This window comes from Atractosteus spatula, chromosome 12 (assembly GCF_055471065.1).
Source record: "Atractosteus spatula isolate fAtrSpa1 chromosome 12, fAtrSpa1.hap1, whole genome shotgun sequence".
Taxonomy (NCBI): Eukaryota; Metazoa; Chordata; class Actinopteri; order Semionotiformes; family Lepisosteidae; genus Atractosteus; species Atractosteus spatula.
In genome coordinates this window covers 27090473-27111804 of record NC_142717.1, presented here as the reverse complement: position 1 = coordinate 27111804, position 21332 = coordinate 27090473, and the positions used below count along the sequence as shown (strand labels likewise).

General features: G+C 39.6%; 1 protein-coding gene across 1 annotated transcript in view; it reads left to right on the top strand.

The window, feature by feature from the left end:
• LOC148822829 (nitric oxide synthase 3-like) overlaps positions 1-21332 on the top strand; it is a 34312-nt gene that overhangs the window by 4410 nt on the left and 8570 nt on the right. Inside the window, exons 3-19 of the mRNA XM_088929600.1 lie at positions 62-210; positions 571-733; positions 1698-1789; positions 2752-2893; positions 3610-3749; positions 4068-4242; positions 5950-6051; positions 6970-7164; positions 8958-9022; positions 9577-9721; positions 10787-10891; positions 12211-12272; positions 13263-13379; positions 17325-17499; positions 18303-18429; positions 19092-19170; positions 20489-20673. Coding sequence (XP_088785726.1) covers positions 62-210; positions 571-733; positions 1698-1789; positions 2752-2893; positions 3610-3749; positions 4068-4242; positions 5950-6051; positions 6970-7164; positions 8958-9022; positions 9577-9721; positions 10787-10891; positions 12211-12272; positions 13263-13379; positions 17325-17499; positions 18303-18429; positions 19092-19170; positions 20489-20673 — 2218 coding nt within the window. The remainder of the gene's footprint in view (positions 1-61; positions 211-570; positions 734-1697; positions 1790-2751; positions 2894-3609; positions 3750-4067; positions 4243-5949; positions 6052-6969; positions 7165-8957; positions 9023-9576; positions 9722-10786; positions 10892-12210; positions 12273-13262; positions 13380-17324; positions 17500-18302; positions 18430-19091; positions 19171-20488; positions 20674-21332) is intronic.

Sequence of the window (21332 nt, the reverse complement as noted above, 5' to 3'; positions counted from 1 at the left end):
TGCTGAAATTTTGTCAATATGCCTGGGGTTTCACATTTCAATCTTTCTCTGCGTGCCACAGGACTCACCCTGCGGGGGGCGCCGGTGCCTTGGATCAGTCATGTATCCCCCGGAACTGGTAAACAGACCCCCTGAACTGCCCAAGGACCCAAGAATCTTGCTACAACAGGCCACCAAGTTCATCAATCAGTACTACAGCTCCATCAAACGGTGAGGGGGAAAGGACTGGCTTAGGAGAGCAGGAAGGGGGAAAGAAAACGTGTTTTTTTCCTCTAAAACAAATGTATTGGAATAAACTTATTCTTCTTTTTACCAATTCCATTTTGTAAGTTGCGTTGATTACCATCCAGAATTCCAAGTAGTTTTTTTTTTACATTTTTAACCCCTATATTCCTTGACAAAAAAGCACTTTGAATCTGAAAATCAGAAAAATCCGTAGATGATGAAAGAAGGAGGTACTGTAGAGCAGGACTGGTATCTGTGCATGCAGTGACTCTTTGGTAATGCTATAGTTCTGATGCCTGTTATAGCACCATGTGCAGTGACTTCTGTGGGCTGTGTTTTGGGCAGGTTCCAGACTGATGCCCACCAGCAGAGGCTGCGTGCAGTAGAGAAGGAGATTGCCTCCATGGAGACTTATCACCTGGAAGAGACAGAGCTGATCTTTGGCGCCAAACAGGCCTGGAGAAATGCAGCTCGCTGTGTGGGACGCATTCAGTGGTCTAAACTGCAGGTGAGGGGGACCAGAGAAAGCATACAGGGAAAGACAGCGAAGGAGGAGGTGGAGAGCAGAATGGGTCAGGGGGAATGATGAAGAGGGAATACAATATAAAGAAAATGAAGGAATGAATGTCAGTGTCAATAATCTATATATTTTTAAAAATAAATGTTCAGATTTTTTAAAATTAGTAACAGGATAACAGCACTGAATCCCTCAACTGTGACTTACTGAATGGCCTAAGAAGCTGGTTTAATTCACATTAAAACACTTCTTCAAATTTGTCCTCTTTACCTGTTGATCGTGCCTCCAACAGAACTGCTCCTGTGCTAGAACTTTCCTTGCTGCTCAAACCCATGGCCGCACACACCAGTAATCACTTGGTTTTTCACAACCCACACATTTCCTGTCCAGGCCAGCTGAAGTAAACTGTTAAGAACACAAATGTTTAAAGGCAGGAGGGAGCATGCCGGTTGTTGGATGACAGCTGATGGGTGTCTTGGCTCGTTGTGTGTGGCCCTTCTTAACCTTTCAGGGCCTGCTTTACATCTCCTGCTGCTCATGCTGTCACTCATAAACACAGAAACATACACACGCTCCCAGCATGTCTGCCACAGTACTGTTTCTGCACCCACCTTGTCTGGGGAGGGTCTAGCATTCAGTGATATAACTTTACAATTTTTCTGTCTTGTCCTTGATGTAGAAAAAAGAAAGGTTTTAAGATTACCAATGTTACCAATGTAACCATTTGTGACCTTTTGGACCATGAACATAAACATTGTATTACAATATATTTTTTGTGCATTTTTTAGGTAGTTTGCAGCATACTTGCTAAAAAAGCCTTGTCATTTTTGAGGTTCAGTTTTACTGGATATTAACATTTACAGAGAAAGGGATTTCTACCGATTTGGGTTTGTGAGTGCATGTTTCAGTGGCCTATCTAATTCTGGTCTGGTGATGCCATGTGGTGTCTATTTAGGTGTTTGATGCTCGGGATTGCACAAGTGCTGCTGAGATGTTCAATTACATCTGCAACCACATCAAATATGCTACCAACAAGGGCAACCTCAGGTTAGTCCATCTTCCTCCCTCATTGTCCTCCACTGTCCTCTCCAGATTCCAATGTCCTATCTCAAGCTCTATGTTTACTGTCCTACCCCTTGTTAAGAATAGATGTTCTGATCAGGCCCTTTTTGGACTTTTTTACTAGCAAAGTCTCTTAGTTAATAGTTCACCTAACGTATTAGTTAGGTTCTCAGAGAATCGTTAGTACTAGTCTAACATAACATTGATATTGCTTGGTAATCCTTACAATTCCTAATCTCCTAGGATAGGACAGAAGTTTCCTGTACTGATCATCCTCAATTATTCTGGTTCAGGACCATACATTTTGTCCGTCTTAAGTAATTTTTGTTCTTCATCAAGAAATAGTTACTTGTGTTAATCATCAAGGGGCAGAATAATTAAAGACCTGACTGTATCCACACCCTGCACTGGAATAGATGTAAAAGTCTGGTATGTTTGCAGCACTCTTGCAGGTACCTATCAGAAGTCACATGATCTGTCAGGTTGTCAACTGCAATGCATGTGTAGAATGTGTGTTTAATTTGAAAACGTGTACGCCGACTGGAAATTCCAGATGTTGACAAGCAGAAGTTCCACGTCCCAGTCAAAAATGTTTAAAGATTCTTGGTTTAAGAAACACGGTATTCTTTGCTATTCATTTCACGTGGAATGAAAAACAAAGTTACTTCCCGGTTGATTGACACAGAGTAATTGGGAGGCAGAGAAATTGACACTGTCAGTGGCTCATCATCTTTTTCTTACTGCTCTCTATCTCCTTTCCCCTTAGCATTAGGAAGGGTCTCTCAGCCTGGTTTTCTTCACGGCCTTTCTTACTGTCTGCATTACTAAAACAAAATTCAGAGTACCTCCCAAGTGGCTCAACCCATTAAAACTCAGGCATGAGCCTAATGAGTTGTCAGAGACGCCAGTGATTTCATGCTTACCATGGGCACCTGACCCCTCCGCAGGTCGGCCATCACAGTGTTCCCTCAGAGAATACAGAGTCAGGGCGACTTCCGTCTCTGGAACCCGCAGCTGATCCGGTATGCTGGCTACAGCCAACCAGATGGGTCCGTCATCGGAGATCCTGCCAATGTGGAGCTCACCGAGGTCAGCTGTTTGCTTCTACTGTTGATGATAAACATACACAAACGTACAACCTCTACTACTGCTACTGTATATACATACAATATGTGATTGCCACTGTTCATGTTGCTACTATGTACACACCACTACAATGAGAAGACAAGTAGAATGTATTCTATTATATGTAATGGTGAACAAGGCAACTATTGCAAGTTTTAAAGACCTAGAAACTATGACATTATTCTCTTTTTGAGTGGCAAAGCTGACACCATCAAAGGACCAACCTTGAGCTATAGCCAAGTAGAGCTGTAGTTGTTTTTCACATTGCAAAGAATTACATCGGTCTATTTTGGCCTTTTTGCAGATAATGTCACAAGAGCAAATGGCAACCCAAAGTCAAAAGGCACCAGAACTCTGTGTCGTCCATAAGGTTTCCACTTCCCCCATTACAGGAACACTCTTTATGGCAAGGGCAAAAATCCCCTTGCTAGAAACACTGCATTTGAATGAAAAGACATTCAGCCTGCTTGGGGACAGAAGCAGCTCAGCTAAAAGGAGAAGGAATATTTGTTGAGGAAATGCAACACAAAATGAGAAAACTAGAAGATGAATCAAACTTTTGAAGGGAAAATTGCTTCTTTCATAATCTAGTCTTTAAACACTTGCCAGAGGAAACAGTATAGTGTAATATGTCACAATTGTTACGTGGAATCATTTCCCCCTCCTGTCTTCCTCTTCAGCTGTGTGTGCAGATGGGGTGGCAGCCACAGGGGGGGCGTTTTGATGTGCTGCCGCTGATCCTGCAGGCCCGGGGGGAGCCTCCCAAGCTCTTCCCAATACCCCCTGAGCTCGTCTTAGAGGTGCCCATCACTCACCCGACGTGAGTTGCCTCCAATAAATCTTCATAGACCTGCAAAGTGTTATACAATCTCCTGTATCTCTGTGTATTTTCCTGCTTCACCCGTATTAGTGCCATCTAATCTACAGTATCTGTGCTGACCTTTCAAAACATTCCTTTTTTGTTAATAACAAGAGAGAGAAAGCAACAGAAGAACTGTGAGGTTACACAACAGTTGAGAAGTTTGTTTCTCATACTGGTGCTAATGTACTGGTGAGATACTGGGCAAATCAATGGTGTCTGGGATAATTTGTTTAGCTTTGTTCCACCTCTGACCTGATTGTTCCCTGTGTGTGCCAGGTTCTCCTGGTTTGCAGAACTGGACTTGCGCTGGTATGCTCTGCCTGCTGTGGCCAATATGATGCTGGAGATTGGGGGGCTGGAGTTCACTGCTGTACCCTTCAACGGCTGGTATATGGGCTCTGAGATTGGAGTCAGGAATTTCTGTGACACCTACAGATACAACATCCTGGAGGTATGGCACCAGCGAGCATCCTGCCCTGACATTGTCACATACACATTCCTTATTAAATCAGTTTACCCTTCAGAGCAGTTCTGTTGCCTGCAGTTCCAAGCAGGACTGCAAGTACAAAGTGAAGGCGATTTTGGTGGGGACTGGTATGGAACCTTTGTTGCATAATTACATAATTACATTATGAGGAACTCTGTGAAACAATGCAGATTTCTTACTTTTTAATGAAATATGCTGAAAATCAACCTGTCAAAACTAGATGTACATGAAAGGTGACCCGTGCATTTACAGGACCTGAACAGTTGTTTGATTTAATAGATTTAATTAATTTAGCATCATATTTGATTTTGTTAATTGTCTAAGTACCAATTTCCCCTTGCCTCAATTAATTAATTCATTATTGATTTCTTTTGTTAATCTTTATTATATATAGCAATAGTGATTTTAAAATCAATTATCTCAAAGTGAGTGGATAAAAAGCATGGGTTTCATGGCCCTGATAAAATAACCTGCATGGTAAACTGTCCTAAAAGAAATGCAAACAAATTATTTAATCATGTCCTCAGTGATCTAGGTTGTGAGTGTTGGAAGTTGTTTCAGTGGCCGCTGTCCATCTCCTGAGTGTATGAGATCTGTAGCTCAATGCAATATCCCCAAGTTGCAAGAGTTGTAAATGTCCTACAGTACCTGCTTGCTTTCACTCCCCTTGACTTAGCTCCTCCCCACTGCCACACCCCCCAAAATCTTGGTGTAAGGTGGGCTCTTGGCTTTGCAGCACAAGCTTTTTCAGCATGCAATGCCTGCTAAAGTGTTAGAGAATACTCTTTCTTTACAAACTCACAGTGTTTCTGTAAAAGATGTATTAGGTTTAGTAGACTTTGAACATATTGTTTTAACTGATGTTTATACAGCTGAGTTATTCAAATTGCCCAAAGGATATCACACAAACAGGATGAGGAGAATTCACGGAAATACAATGGAAATCGCATGTTTTTTTTTAAAAAATGCCTTCAAGTTCCATTAATCTCACAAAGAAGTCTTTAATGTTCTTTGTTTAGATGTTTACTTTTTACTGCCAAGCTAAATAACAAACAAGTTCAACAAGGTGGTTGGAGTCACCTCATTCTGTAGGCAGAGACAGCCCATTTTACGTTTATAATTGAAATCTATTGCAATGAAGGCCGAAATTAGTGCACTCCTTGCCATCACAAGCATTATCCTTTAGGTTTTACCCTTCGTGCTGTTACTACAGTAAATCTAAACAAAATATCAATTGGCTTTCTTCCCATCATTATGAAGATGTTTTTCTCATTCCAGGTTCTGCTTGTTTGGTCTCCATTACATAACCAGGTCCATGCGCACTATTTTGCATTTCAGGAATGCTACAGTCTCTTAAAGTATTAGTGTCTGAAAACCCTTTCGTTTAAAATAACAAAAGGAGCTTGCTTTTAAAATGCTATGCCTCTCTGATATGCTGGAGGTACTTTATAATCTACAGTCTGAATTATTAATCAATGAATTAGGCTGAGCACTGTCCTATTTTAATCCATGTACAGTAATATCCATGTGATGAATATGTGAACATCTATTTCTGACACAACTAATATGCAAGTGACATTTATTTAATTATTTAAACCATTAAGGAAAGCAGCAAATCAACTTGTATTCTTAGCAGTTTTGTGTGTGTGTGTGTTTTGTTTATTTCTGTAGGAGGTGGGACAAAGGATGGGTCTAGATACCAGAAAGACTTCATCACTGTGGAAGGACAAAGCAGTGGTAGAGATAAACATTGCTGTGCTGCACAGCTACCAGGTAATCCAAACTGACCATACCTAGCCACATTAGTGAAACCAGATTATCGGGTTCTTTCAGAAAATGTTTGGAGGAATATCGGATCAATCAGCTAGTAACAACCAAGTTAGATAAGAGAAAGAGTTAGATAAGACACATGACTTCTTCTCTTTTGTAATCTTGTGTTTTTACATTGATAACCAGCATAAATAATTAATGTAGGTAGTAAACCAGGTGATCTATAGTGACAGCCATTAAAGCTATCAGTTATCAACACTAACACCCACTATTGCTATTATGAGTCTAGACAGACACCCAGCACTGCAACCAGGTAATCCACATTAACATCAAACACAGCTGCCAGGATATCTCTACAGATACTCAACTCACTTGGGGGTAAATGTTGAAAGTCACATGGCCAGGTGAGACATTCCAGAAGGATGCTCTAGATTTTTTTTAAAAATAATAAATCAAGACTTCTTTACAGCATTTCTTAGGAACCTGTTTAACCAGAAGTATTCCTTGCCTCACCCCAATGTCTTTCTGAGTATTTATAAACACTTATACTCTGTAATGAAACTACTGTATGTCCCCAAAGGTCATTCTCACTTAATCATTTCTCAAATTTGTCTTAACAAATGGAAGAATATACAATAGAAATCAAAGTACATTAAGTTGATAATCATTGTGACAAAGAGCTGTATCATGTTTTTGTTATTTAGACCTGTCAAGAGAAGGCATTTAATAGTTTCTACATTTTATCTTATCCAAGCTTCTATTAGCCTTTTTATTACTAGGACAACACCTGAATCTTTTACCCCTAAACTTCATAACTGGTGGTGTGCAATTCTGCTTTGTGTGTTTCTTAAAACAGCTGTGTCATTGAGATCTGTTTGTGTTTGCTTCTGCCTGCCTGTGTGTGTGTGTGTGTGAGTATAGCAGGCGAAGGTGACGATCGTTGATCACCATGCAGCCACGGAGTCTTTCATGAAACACTTGGACAATGAATACCGAGCACGAGGGGGCTGCCCATCCGACTGGGTGTGGATTGTTCCACCGATATCTGGCAGTCTTACGCCTGCCTTCCACCAGGAGTTGCTCAACTATGTCCTGTCACCTTGTTTTCTGTACCAGGTACTGCACTCCAGATGGAGCAAAACATCCTTCTTAAACTCTACACCATGTAGTGTTCTTAAACACATCATTAATCATTGATGATGCCTTTTCTGTCATACGAAAAGGTAACTAGTAGCATTTAAAATAAAAGAGGAACCTGTGACTCAACTTCAAGACGTTTAAAACAGTCTTGCAACTCACATACTTAAAATGTGACTATTCTGTGATTTGTACTCATTATAGAATGCTGCGTTTTTAGAATTCATGCATCATTTCATGTTCATTTGTAGAATAACAGAAGTTAGAAAAGTAGTGTCTACGTGACAGAGAGCTGATTAAAAATTACACTGGTCTGTATGACGCCAGGATTGTTACCTATCCAGAAACAGTTCCTACTGTGGAAAACATAATGTAACGCAACGGGGGCTCCGGCGGGCGCCCTTGCCGCATCTGGTCGGCCCCATCCCGACTGAGGCTCGAACCCGGGACTTCCGCGTCTCTCTGCAGCGACCTAGCCCCGTGAGCTAAAGAGAGATCTCTCTACAGCCCAGTAGCTGTAGTCCTGCTATCACAGGGAAGGGCGGTGACGTCACCTGCTCTGGTACGCCGGCTCTTACACAGTGTCTGTCGGCCGTAAGCGTTACACTCTCCCCCGCTTAAATCGCCGTCCCCGGCGAAGGGCTATCCCATCCCACTTCTGACACCAATGTAACGCAACGGGGGCTCAGGCGGGCGCCCTTGCCGCATCAGGTCGGCCCCACACCGTCCGGGGCTCGAACCCGGGACTTCCGCGTCTCTCTGCAGCGACCTAGCCCCGTGAGCTAAAGAGAGATCTCTCTTTAGCTCACGGGGTTGGGTCGCTGCAGAGAGACGCGGAAGTCCCGGGTTCGAGCCTCCAGTCGGGATGGGGCCGACCAGATGCGGCAAGGGCGCCCGCCTGAGCCCCCGTTGCGTTACAATAAGATCTGATCACAGAATTCAATTTGCAGAATCCTTGAGATGCCCCAATAAGACCAATTATGTCTTCACACAAAAAAGGGGGTCTAGTTAAGACTTGATGGATCTCATTGCAGCCACTGGCCAGTTTTATTCTGACTTGCTGGTCTGGCTCCATAAAGGCATAGTGATGACAGAGGATGTTGGCATGCAGCATTCCATTTGTATTTCCATTACATTGTTTTATATATTTCCTTATATACAGCACCAGTGCTACAAAACACATACATTTAAACACAAAATGTACATTCTTCTCATGTGAACAGCTCATAAGAGTAAAGAAAGTCTGCAACACCATTCAACAGATAGTCCATATCACAACAGAGGAAGAAAGGGAACTCAAAGGTTTAAGTTACTTTTTAGTTTTTGATTAAAATGAAAATTCTAATTGAGAAATTTGGATTTTTGATTTGGATTTTTCACATAGACAGGGCTTGGATTAAATCCAGTAAAGTTAAAAATAGCCATATCCTGATTCCGTGCCTAATGTTAATATCCATATTGCAAACGCTAGACAGTGTTAACGGTTATCGGCTAGGTGGATAATAACTATTAATTGATTGAACACTTGATATTTTATGGTCTCCCAGTCTTCAGTGCTATTAATCTTGAAGTTACTCCCATAAAAATTACCTACATCACATTTTCCTTTTTTGTTTGATCTCCTGGTCTTAAGTGATTTGGTGACTGTGACCAAGAACGACACATTGTGCATCTCCTGCTGCAGGATGACGACTTAAATTCAGGAACTACTGTACAAGCTGAATGTTGTCCTTTCCTTCACCTCATCTCTTTTTTCTTTGTCCTTTTTTCAGGTAGATCCCTGGAAACTGCCTGGCTTCAGCTCTAAGAAGAAAATCAGCTTCAAAGAGGTGGCAGAGTAAGGCAGCGTCTCATTTATTGATGCTACTGCTGAGTTTCTTTCAGTACTAGATGTACACCAAAACTAAATTAAAGTGATTTTTTCAATGCAGTTTCCTTGAAGCAACTCTATAGGCATGCACTTGGAAACATAAAATCCACTGTAACCGAAATGGGCATTCCCTATGATGTTTAGTGTCTTTAATCTATCATTTGGTGTTGCAGGGAATGATGACCCTTTCTTTGTCAGCATTTTGCAAATCAGTTGTTTTCTAAGCTACTCAAAAAAGGCCTGAATGAATGATTTTTCTGTTGTGTTAATAAAAGACACTACAAATAAGTTATTAAGAATATTTGTACAGGTCCCCGAATAATGGTAAAATTACTGTGTGAAGTTAGTTCAGATGAATGAATTTACAATGCTGGCTATAAAAGACTAGACAGGACAGTGATCTTTTTATACTGTTTTCTCGTGTGACTACTTTTAGAGCACCAGGTTTTTAGAGCAGTGTTGCTCTGATCTGCAGCCCCCGAATGCTGATATGAGTATGCCTGCGTGTCTTTGTGTTGCAGAGCAGTAAAGTTCTCTGCCTCTCTGATGGGTCAAGCCATGGCCAGAAGAGTGAAAGCACGGATCCTGTATGCCACAGAGACCGGCCGCTCACAGACCTATGCCAACAAGCTGTGTGACATTTTCAAAAGAGCCTTTGACCCCAAGGTACAGACTGGGAATCGCTTTAGACCCGTATCTAGGGAAGTGGGTATAACAAAAAAGAATGCACCATTGGAACACAGACTGTACTTATAGGGGTTTCCTTAAAGCTACTGTAGCTGTAGACTACTACAGTAGCTGTAGCTACTGTTTCTTAGAAAAGATTGTAAGAAATAAGTACAAGTCTGATAATCACATGTGTTAGTAACCTACTAAGAGCATTTAAAAAAACAAGGATCTGCTCTATGTTAAAGTAGGACTGGTAATTTGCTTTGTCTCCTGCTCCTGCTTACCCTAGGTCACTAAAAACATCAGTGGCCAATTATTACACAACCGGTCATTCTGTATTAATAGCTCATACGTGGGATTAGTGTATTTGTATAGTTTTCAGCCTTAAAAAAGCTATTTTCTGTTCGTTTTATGTTATTTTCCAGTAAAAATACAGGCAACTTCATTTAAATTTACCAGCTCTGACTTCACCACTACTGCATTGCCTAATCCTTTTCATTTTTCTGATTTGACCCATGAACTTCACTCTGAGTCAGTCAAAATGGAAAGAGATGAAAAGACGAAGGATTTACAGTAACGGCCTATGTTTCATCTGGTAAAATGCAATAACTGCCAATATGTTATGCAATGAGGAGCCCATTTCCTAATGAAATAGTTGGCTCTGTAGAGCTATTGTGCGAAGATGTTGCCTCTCTGCTTAAGTCAATAAGCATTTCAAAATAAGTTGATTGCAGAAAAGTAAAAGGAACTAGATGGGACAAAATATTTCCTCTTCCATTTTCTTACAAAAGCAAAGTCCCTGAAATTTATGAAAACCCCTTGTTCTTGAGTTCTGTTTGTGTTCCATCAGAAGTAAATTTTCAGTGAATTGAACAAAGGAAGCATTCTTCCTATGTACAGACTAGGGAAGAGTTTAAAGGCTTGTTGACTGAGGCTGCCAAACACTGGTCCAGAAGTAGAGTCTGGATTGACTTCAGATTTTCAGAAGTTGTTTCCTTACAGCAGTCAGAATGCTTCTCTTCACCAGTGGTCAGTGTGTGGTCAGTGTGTGATTCATTGCAGGTTGTGTGTATGGATGATTACGACATTGTCAACCTGGAGCATGAGAACTTAGTCCTGGTGGTGACGAGCACCTTTGGGAATGGAGACCCTCCTGAGAATGGCGAGGTAATCTCACCAGAGCAAAAGAATGGCAGACTACTCTCTATGCAGCTGCTCTTGTCTAATAACAATACGAGTCCATACTCTTAAAAACTGGCAAGGATAGGCTGCCTTGGCACTTCCATCTCATAGCAGAACTTCAGTCCATCTAATACTTTATCTTCACTGATGCTAAATTATTTAAATGGACACTAATGCTTAAAGTCATTTGTTTCAAAGAATTGAAACAAACCTGTCATAATCCATTAAAAGATCTTTTCAAGGTAAATTCAAAGTTTTGAGCTTTTATTAATTGCTATTTTGCTCCTTTCTTTAAGCAGCAGGAGATATTCTGTGAATATTGCTTATTTAGACCACAATAACAAGCATACATTTCATTCTGTCTCTAGGTTTCACAGTGTCAGATTATCTTTAAAATAACTCACTAAAAACTGGATTTAACCACAGAAACCCGACTCTGTGAGAGCAAATTTGTTTGATCTGATCTGTATTTTGTCTCTGTATTTGTGTATCTGGGACAGATACGGGCTTGTGTGCCTTCACTGTGGTGACTCTCTTAGCAGTGTACTGATTCTGGCTCCTTTCTCATTGTTTAAAATTCTTTGAGCCATACACATGAAGAATGTCCCAACATAATGTTTACTGCACTTTAGGAAAAGGAAAACAAGCTTCTAATGATATAAACTCAAAGAGAAACAGTCCACAGGGACTCTTGAATGTTACAGTACCTTGAGCATTTATGGTAAGGGGCATTTTGCTACTACAAGTATATTTAAAATCATATAAACTTAGTATAATGGTGGTAAATGTTGCTGTTGGGTGGCCAGTTTCACAAGTTTACTCTAAATGTTTTACAACATCTTTTATTGTTTAAGCTCCCCTATTATGATTTACAAATTATTTTAATCTTGTATCTCTTGTAGTGTTGGTTGTGCCAGTAAGAGGGAGATAAAGACCATTTCCTCTAAAATGAGTGCTTCTCAGAGCCATTTGCTATTTTTTCACAGTGTGAGTCCTGTGAAGCAAACAGAAGTTTAGTACATTGTGTGCATACATAGTAACACATAATGAGTTTACAGAGAAGGAAATGACATCTGGGTAGATAATGAAGCTCATATTGACAATGCTGGAATTTCAGCAAGTCGAAGGTGTCCTGTCCAGGCGGATATGACTCTCTACGACTCTTGGTATGTCCTTTGAAGGAGCATCTGTATTGAGCAAATTGGAATCCCCAGAGTACATTTTTGTGAACAAAAGCAGTCTGTATTGCTTGATATATTGTTAAATAGTCATTAATGTGTAACAGATGCTTTTCTTAACTCCAGAAATTTATCAAAGCACTGATGGAGATGACACATCCCACCTCTCCAGAGCCTCAGCAGAAGAGGTGTGTATTTGAGTGGACATTCATTCAGTTTTTTCACTTAATGAATTAAGGTTCCCAGAGAAAAATAACAAACCCTTCAGCACAAGTCTAGCAATAAGTAAACCCAAAGCTCTCACAAAGTGTCATTATGGTAGATGCTTTTAAAATTTTATAGATAATATGAGCATTATTCACAGTCAGGCTTGTAGGACTTGAAGTGGACTTATCCAGATTTTCTGTTGACTCAGACACATCACAGATAAAGACGACTCTGCAGTACCATGCATCATTTGAATATTAGTTTTTCAACCTTCAGTGACTCAGCCTACAGGAAGACGTTTTCTATAAATATTGGTCTACTGCCAGTCTATTGGACGGATGTGCCATCAAGGGTTTCTCTTTCCTCGTGCCCGTCGTCTGCTGGGTTAGACTCCAAACCACAGGGACACTGAATTGGACTGTTGAAAATGGACGGATTGACATATTCCATATTTGTGACTCTGAAGGAATATTGAGGAAAACAAATATTCTATACACAATCATATACATAAAGTCTCTAGCCTACTGTAGGTTAAACATTGTATGATTTTCTACTTCATTAAATGAATTAAATTAAGTTTCCAATTAATTAATAAATCAAAACATACCTAATTTCAAACATGCAAATAGACTGTACCACATTAATATGAAATAAATACAGATTGCTAGAAAGACAGAACATCACGGGAAGTGTAGCTAATAATAATAATAATAATAATAATAGTAATAAGAATGTTATTTATGTTAAATAAAATGTTATATTTTATTCATACAGAGAAACATTAGACTACAAAAGAATCCAAAGATAAACTGCAGCCCCTTGATGTCTGTAAATGAGATCCTTATCAAATGATATTTCTTGAAAATGTATCTGTCAGCCTGAACAAGTTGAACACCCCTGTTTCCTACTATGATGAGGTACTGTGTCTTAAATGTATCCTGTTTCACTTTCCTGTGCTGTTGTATTGGCAGGAGCTACAAGGTTCGCTTCAACAGCCTGTCCAATATAGATGACTCAGTGGAGTCCAGCAAGAGAACGTTCCGCTTGTCCAGTGCCACAGACAGTGCTGGGCCACTGGGGACACTGAGGTACTACACTGACACACTGCATGCTGAGTTTTTGGATGTCGGCCCAACACATTGCAGTTAAAGCAAAATCAGTTAGAAAGGGTTCATTTCCTCATGCTGCTGTTGAGTTCATAATGTTTTGTGTTATATTTTGGGGAAGGTCCTTGTCTGTACATTTTTGCTGCCCTACACTGGAAAATGACACGTTTGAACAAAACATGAATTTAATGCTATTAAAAATGCACCTTTAAATGTGTGCATCACTATTGTTAGCTACACAATGCTACAAGATGACAAGATGACAGAATTTCAGCAAGTCAAAGGTGTCCTGTCCAGGTGGATATGAGTCTCTAAGACTCTTGGCATGTACTTTGAAGGAGCATTTGTAATGAGCTAATCGGAATCCCCAGAGTACATTTTTGTGAACAAAAACAGTCTATTGCTTGAAACTGGATTTTGTTAAATAGCTGTTCATGTGTAACAGATGTTTTTCTTACCTCCAGGAATGTATCAAAGCACTGATGGAGATGATTCTCCATTGGTTCTGGTCCTGTTTTGCCCGTGTATCTCGTATATTAAAATCATAAAAAATTATAATAGTAAAAAATGATTACAAATTGAAATGAAAAGACAAGCTAGACATTCTCACAATCACATGCATACAGTATGTAAACTAACTTTATATGTAGCAAACAGAATTCAAAAAGAGATGCTCATGGAAGGCTCAATAACGAAACCTCAAAGTTCAAAGGGGAGTTCAAAGGGTAAGGAGTTAAAGTTGACACTGTGGTCATCAAAAGGACTGATTTAAAGCATTTAGCTAAGGAGAGGAACTGAAAAAGATTATGAGCTGGATGAGAGAAGTCTGAAATAATCTTGCAAGCTGTGGCTTGTGTGAAATGATAAAATGTAAGTGAGTTCACAACCTATTATTTTTGAGTCTTTGGACACAAATCTTTCCAGTTTTCTTTTTGTATGGGTGTCCTAATTCCCATATCAAACGATGATGGAAGCTGTCAAAATATTTTGAATTATCAATGTATAAAATTGACAAAGAAGTTGCTGGTTCATTCCGTTTCTTAAATTGCCTGAGAAAGTACATCCTCTTCTGTGCCTTCTTAACTGAACTATATGATCTATATGAACTATGTGATAGTGCTTTATCAATCATTCTACAGTTTTTGATGCATTGAGTGTGTAGCATTTATCTAGATGCACATGGATTTTCAGAACACCAGGTTGTTCTCCTGCTGTTATGGAAGCTCATCATTTTCAGAGATAAAGCCAACAATAGCAGTATCATCTGCTTATTTTAATAATCTTAACCCAATCAACACAAGATGTGAAGTTGTTTGTAAAAAGGGAGAAAAGACACAGAGATAGGACACAGCCCTGGGAAGCAAAAGATTGCCTGTTATTTGCCTTGAGAGTTTGTTGTCAACATTTCAGAAAGTCCAGAATATTATAATGGCTAATGGTTTTGAAGGTGGAACCACAATCCAAAAAAGGATATGAGCATAGGAATTTGACTTCTTTAGATACTGGAGTGTACAGTGGAGAGCCTGGCACATGCTTTTGCCAGAGATGCTATTTATTAGTCTAAAATCTCACCTGCTTAGTCACACATGTCTGATATAACAAAACGTTGAACTTTATTACCAACTTGGGTAAACATGTTTTTGTCTCTGTGGCAGAGAAGGCAGAGGAACCCACAGCCACAGATAAATACATTAGAGCTAGCTTTATAAGTGTGGGACACCTATGGAACTTGACAAGTAGAGTTGGTTTCTAAAAGTTACAGTTGAATTCCGACACCAGCAAATCAAAAGAATGACTCTCAGAACGACCCAGATATTGATGTGAGAAAACAAAAACATCTAAAAAATGTGACCAGGTAACAAGACACCTAGTGCGTCCGGTAAGGAAAACGGCAGTACTGTGTTAAATTCCCAAATTGCTGCCGACTATCTGCCATCCCCAAACAATTGCAGACAATCGCATACCTTTCTCACAGAGTCTGACAGATCACTCTGTGGCCCACACACCTGCAAAAAAACACCAGAAAACATACTTTTTACTTTTCACAAACACATAGACAGCAATCAACTATCCTCCCCTCCTTGCGGAGACACTGACAGCTCTTTAGTCAAATCTGTTCATAATATTTAGGTTACCAAAGTTATTGCTGGCTATTTTTTAAGAGTGGACCTCCATTAGGAGGTTGTTCAGTTTCATTTCCTCCTGGTTGTCTGTTGCCAACAAGGCCTTAAGGAAAATAAGATTCACTATTCACTAGATTGAAGAAGGCAGCTTCTACAAACAAAAACAGGCCTGTCAGTGTTTTATTTTAGCATTCATAGTCACTAGGCAACTACGAACTCATTCCAAGGATGCTATGCTTGAAAGGAGCCTGTATAATATCCATCACTGCATTCTGAAGATTCATAGAGGTCTACGTTAACACTCTGGACTTAAAATAGATGCATATCAGCCTAAAAATGTCTCATTCAAAACGTAACCTTTCAGTATGATAGTTTTATATGGGAAATGATTAAACTGTGTGACATTCATCATCAACTATCATTCATCTTGCCAGACACTTAGGTGCTGCAATAAATCTGCTATGAACTCATAAGAATATATATTTGTAGCTAATGTCTACTTTAAACTAATGGTCAGTTTTTTATAAGAGTGTGTATTTTAAAATTCAGACCACCAGAGCTCAGCTGTAACAACAACATTTACTGTTTTATTTACATGAAAACATGTTAATAAAAGTTAAAGATAATAATAATGATGATGATCATTCTTGGCATTTATACAGAGGGTCTCAGTCCACAGGTTGCCAGACTGCTATACTTATACCGTAGTAGATCTACAGCATCCATCTGGCTGACATGTATCAGCCATAATGCTCTAGGAGCCTCACTGCACACAGGTCCTGTGGAGAAGTAAAAGTTTCATTTGTTAAATTAAGAGAGTTAGGAAGAATAGATTGTGCAAGCCCAGAGTGGAATTCAGCCAAGACACTAGGATGAGACCTTTACTCTTAAAACTGCAAGATTTCAAACAAGATCTTTAATGTTTAAGCAGTCAGGACCTCAATCTGTTATTTCATACTGTGTTATAAGAGGTACCATCCACTGTGTCTTGGATACCATGTCTTGGTTTGGAAATTCTGGTTCAGAGGAAACAGTGCCACATTGTGGTTCACCAACCTCACTTCCAGTAGCAATCTGGATTTCCTTAGAAGTATCCCATTGCTGTGCTGACCTAGCAAAGCCTTGTTTAGCTGTCAACTGAAAGAACTACAGTCCATCTACTCACCTAAAGCTGAGTTTAGCTCAGAATCAGCAACGGTAATGAATCTAAAGGATGCACAGAAAATACAGTATCTTTGCTGTGACACTAGCAGATTTCCGCATATTAGTTCTGCTGTGCTCCTTGTATACCAAGATGTTTAGAAAACAAGATTTTAGATGTATTTATATATTTTGCACAATTCAGTTTTTAAAACTTTCTGTCCAGAGACTGCACCCAGAATAGAGGAAAACCACAGTGAAGGTGTAAAATAATGTAAATTTAGTAAAGTAATTGCTCCAGAGGGTTTTCCTGGACTGACTGCCAGCCAGTTCTTCAGCAGTGCTTCTGTGTATAAGATAAGATCACTTTATTGGTCATAGAATTTCTTGTACTAGGAATTTGTCTTTTCACAGACCCCAACTTGCTCTCCATGAGAGACACAGACAGGGAGAGGAGCTTGGGGTCAGAGCGCAGGGTCAGCCATTTATACAGCACCCCTGGAGCAGTTGGAGTTAAGGGCCTTGCTCAGGGACCCAACTGAGTAGGATTCCTCTGCCGGCTGCGGGACACAAGCCGGCAACCTTCCAGCCACAGGCACAGATCCTTAGCCACAGTGCCACCACCCTGCCTGGTTGTGTTAGCTGACACTACATACGCCCGCAGGTTCTCCGTCTTTGGGCTGGGCTCCCGGGCGTACTCGCACTTCTGCGCCTTCGCCCATGCAGTGGACACGCGCTTTGAGGAGCTGGGTGGAGAGCGCATCCTGGAGATGGGGGAGGGAGACGAGCTGTGTGGCCAGGAGGAGTCCTTCAGGACCTGGGCCAGGAAGGTTTTCAAGGTGAGCTAACATCCGACTCGGATTATGATTTGAGCTGTAATCTCATCCTTTGACCAAAGAGCTACGACACGTGTGATTGTAGCATTCAGATCCACCTCCTGGGTTTTCTTTCATCCAGATAAAAAAAAATATATAAGTATTAAAAATAGCTTGGCTTTCTGACAATTTCAAGGTTCTAAAATGTATTTGGAAAATAGCTTTTCAAAATAAAACTTTAATTGGTTGACATCAACCCAAAAAAACTGAGCTTTGGTATTTACTCATTATCACTCTTAAAGGAATTTTAGTCAGGGCTGTGATGTTTCTAAAATCTTTCTAAATTAAAGTTATGGGGCAGTAGACAGCAAACCAGTATTAAAGCAATAGCAGAGATTATGGCTTCTGCTATGTCACTCTCCAATCATTGAAGATTTTCAAGAATTGCATATTGATCACAATGAAGCATCAAAAAAGAAATGTACAGGCATCAAACATGCTTTTTTCTGTAAGATTTCTACTACATTATGCTTCATTAGCTGGGCCATTGACAATCGACCTAGTATTTGTGAAAGATTAAGTTAAGGGCTGAGCATTTCTTTATCTGCTCTATGTACATTGGTATCACTCAGATATAGAAAAATTGAACTATGTTGTCTTTTTAATTTTTTTTTATTAAAAAAATTGTGAACAAAAAATGACAGTGTGCCTGTCAGTCTATGTCACTCTGAGTCTGCCCATGTGTCTTTGCATGTGGAGGACTGTGAGCTCAATAAGAAGCAGGATATTATAGGGACAGCTCCACCTATGTGTCTGTGTGTATACAGGCTGCCTGTGAGACATTCTGTGTAGGGGAGGACACCTTGGATGAGGATGAGGATGTCTTCTCCAGTGAGTGGCAGCCCAACAATTATAGGACTGTCTTTAAGGCCATACCCACTGATATCCCAACAGGTGAGCCATTTTCCTCACAAGCATCAGCCAATCAGCATTCAAAGCATAGATATACCTTATTAACCTTAGTAACTACAATGGTTTCCAGTAAATAAAGCAGTGTTTAACTTGCCATATTTATGTAATATGTTGAAGGTATTTTGTGGTGATTATAGATCACTGACTAAAGCAAGATGTGCAAATCCTTTCTGGATGGAACTCATTATCATCTTGCTAAATATTATTAATCTCTATCTCAGTATGCAAAATCATCATGGCAAAAAAATACATTTGGACAATTAAATATAGCAGGTGTGAAAACCTAAGGAGGTTGTACACCTAAGCAAGGTTTTTCATGTGAATTGTTCTAGAAAAATAACTAGCTGTATGAATAGGTTAAAATGTAGGTTGCTTTGGATAAAAGTGTCAGTCAAAAAATACATACAGTATACAGAATGCTACTGCTACACCATTTCTGTCTTCTTGGTAATTTGTCTGGTTCAATATATGTATATTGTAGAACTTTCTGTGTATCCACTGTATTGTACACCTTGATTCATTCATGTTCAAACTAATTGTCAGAATGGTGTGTGCAGTTTATATTGAATGCACTGTAGGTCAGTTGTGACTCTTTAATCCTTTAGTTTATTTTTGTATTGACACTGTTGCTCTCTTTTCCTAAGCCCTCTCAAATCTACACAAGAAGAAGCTGTTTCAGGCAAAGGTCATCTCCACACAGAATCTACAGAGTGAGAAGTCCAGGTAACACATTTCATATCTGAAAGGCATCATTCTTAATGAGATTGTGTGAACTTTGGGGAGTGCAATGACCATAGGACTGCCATTAGAGTTCACTAATGATTCACTGATTACTTCCATTATTAGTGGTTCAGCTTTAGTATGCTATGGCACATGATAGAGTCTAAACTGGGATGTTAAATTTCCACATGGGATTAGTTAGTTGAATTTATTATTATAGTTGCCCATCTTACAGTCAGGAGTTGGGGAAGTTTATGTTACCTCCATGGACATAGACACCTTCAATTATTTTATAAGGGGTTTTTATTAAGCAGGCATCTGGAGAGCCTAATGTCATGCAAGGTTTTTTTAAGATCCATAAAACATGCAAAAATAATTCTCTGTTTTTTAATGGCTTTGTTTGTCTCGAACTTCTCCACTGCAGGCACACAGAAGCCAGGCAACACTTACAACACACAATTTCACTGTAGTTCTGTTTGGGGGTTGTGTTTTTCAGATGAAAAAGACTTTTGATAAATAAAAACAATAAAACCAGGAACTCTACTGTTTACCATTCAAGTGTTGGAAGTATTTTCATGTATGAAAGCCTAAGAAAGAACATTCTAAGACAGGGGATCTTCCAAATGTTGAACTGATAAAATGTAAATGTAAAATATGACCTTCAGCTTAAAGTTAAGAGGTGGGAGACTAGTTTCTTTCATTTACTACCCACATCTGAGTAGAGTCTGTAACCGAGTCAAGATTAGGGGATCTCCACCCCAGGTCCAGCAAGTTGTATAGGTCGCCATTAAATCATCAGTTTCTAAAGACTTGGAGAAATAAAAAAAAAGTAAAGAGGTGATTTGTTAAATTATGAAGTATAGAGATCATTTGGAATATAAATCTGAAAAACAAGGTAAAAAATTCCCCTAACTGAGCAAATTGATTGCTGAACTAATCGATTACTTACAAGTATTCCCAATCTTTAAAAAATGGATGATTTAGGATAACCTATAAGACAAACTGAATTGGTTCTGTTTAGGACTGGATGATTATCTGGCCAGAGCTTATTTCAGTTGTTTGTTGTTTCTAGTGCTCAGCATACCAAGAATACATTATTCTCCATTAAAGCTCCAGGATGCTTTGATCTTGGCAGCATTGGTGCTCATTTGGAAAGCTGTGGTGACTGGAGCAACTGGGGTAAAGCACCTTGCTCAAAGATATCCCAAACAGCCCAGTAATGAGTCCAGATCCCTCACCTACTTTAAACTGACCCCCAAAAAGGGTGTTATTGTGAAAGGTGTTAGTCATTGTGTTTTAATTGTATTATGTGTTTATGCAGCCGGGCAACAGTGCTGGTGAAGCTGGACACTGGGGGTCAGGGCGAGATGAATTACCAGCCTGGTGACCACCTGGGCATCTATCCTACCAATCCTGAGCCCCTGGTCCAAGCTGTACTGGCCCGTGTATCTGATCCACCACCTATCAACGAAACAGTTGCCACGGAGATCCTAAAGGAGAGGAACGGTAAAAATGGCTGGTGTTTTGGGAAGGGGCTATACTGTATATGTTTTACAAAGGGTTACACTATAACCTGTTTACTGTAAGAAACTCATTGATTTACATGCTTCAGCATTCTATACAGAAAATAAATATAAAGAAATGTATCCTAAAACTATATTTTATGTGTAAAGCAATACTAAAAATTCCAGGAACAATATATTGAGAAACATTTAAACATTCAATGCAATGCATTTAAATATGCATTCACAATTAATACGTATCGAACTATTCCATATTTACAATACAATTATATATGTCAGAAATGAAAAATGTAATTATGAATGTTGGTAAAAAATTATTTTACTGTTTCCATTTCATTTTCATATACAGTATATTTATTTTCCACATTTATAATACTGCAACATACAGTCTGTATTGGGTGTGCAGTGGCACAGTAGTTAGCATTGCTGCCTTGCAGCGCTGGGGCCCTGGGTTCAATTCCTGAGGTGCTTTCTGTGTGGAGTTTATGTTCTCCACATGTTCAGGTGGGTTTACCCCAGATACAGTATTTGGAATTCTTCCCACAGTCCAAAGACATATGGGTAGGTTAATTGACTTCTGGGAAAATTGGTCCTTGTGACAATGTGTATGTTTGTGCCTGTGTGTGGCCTGCGATAGACTAG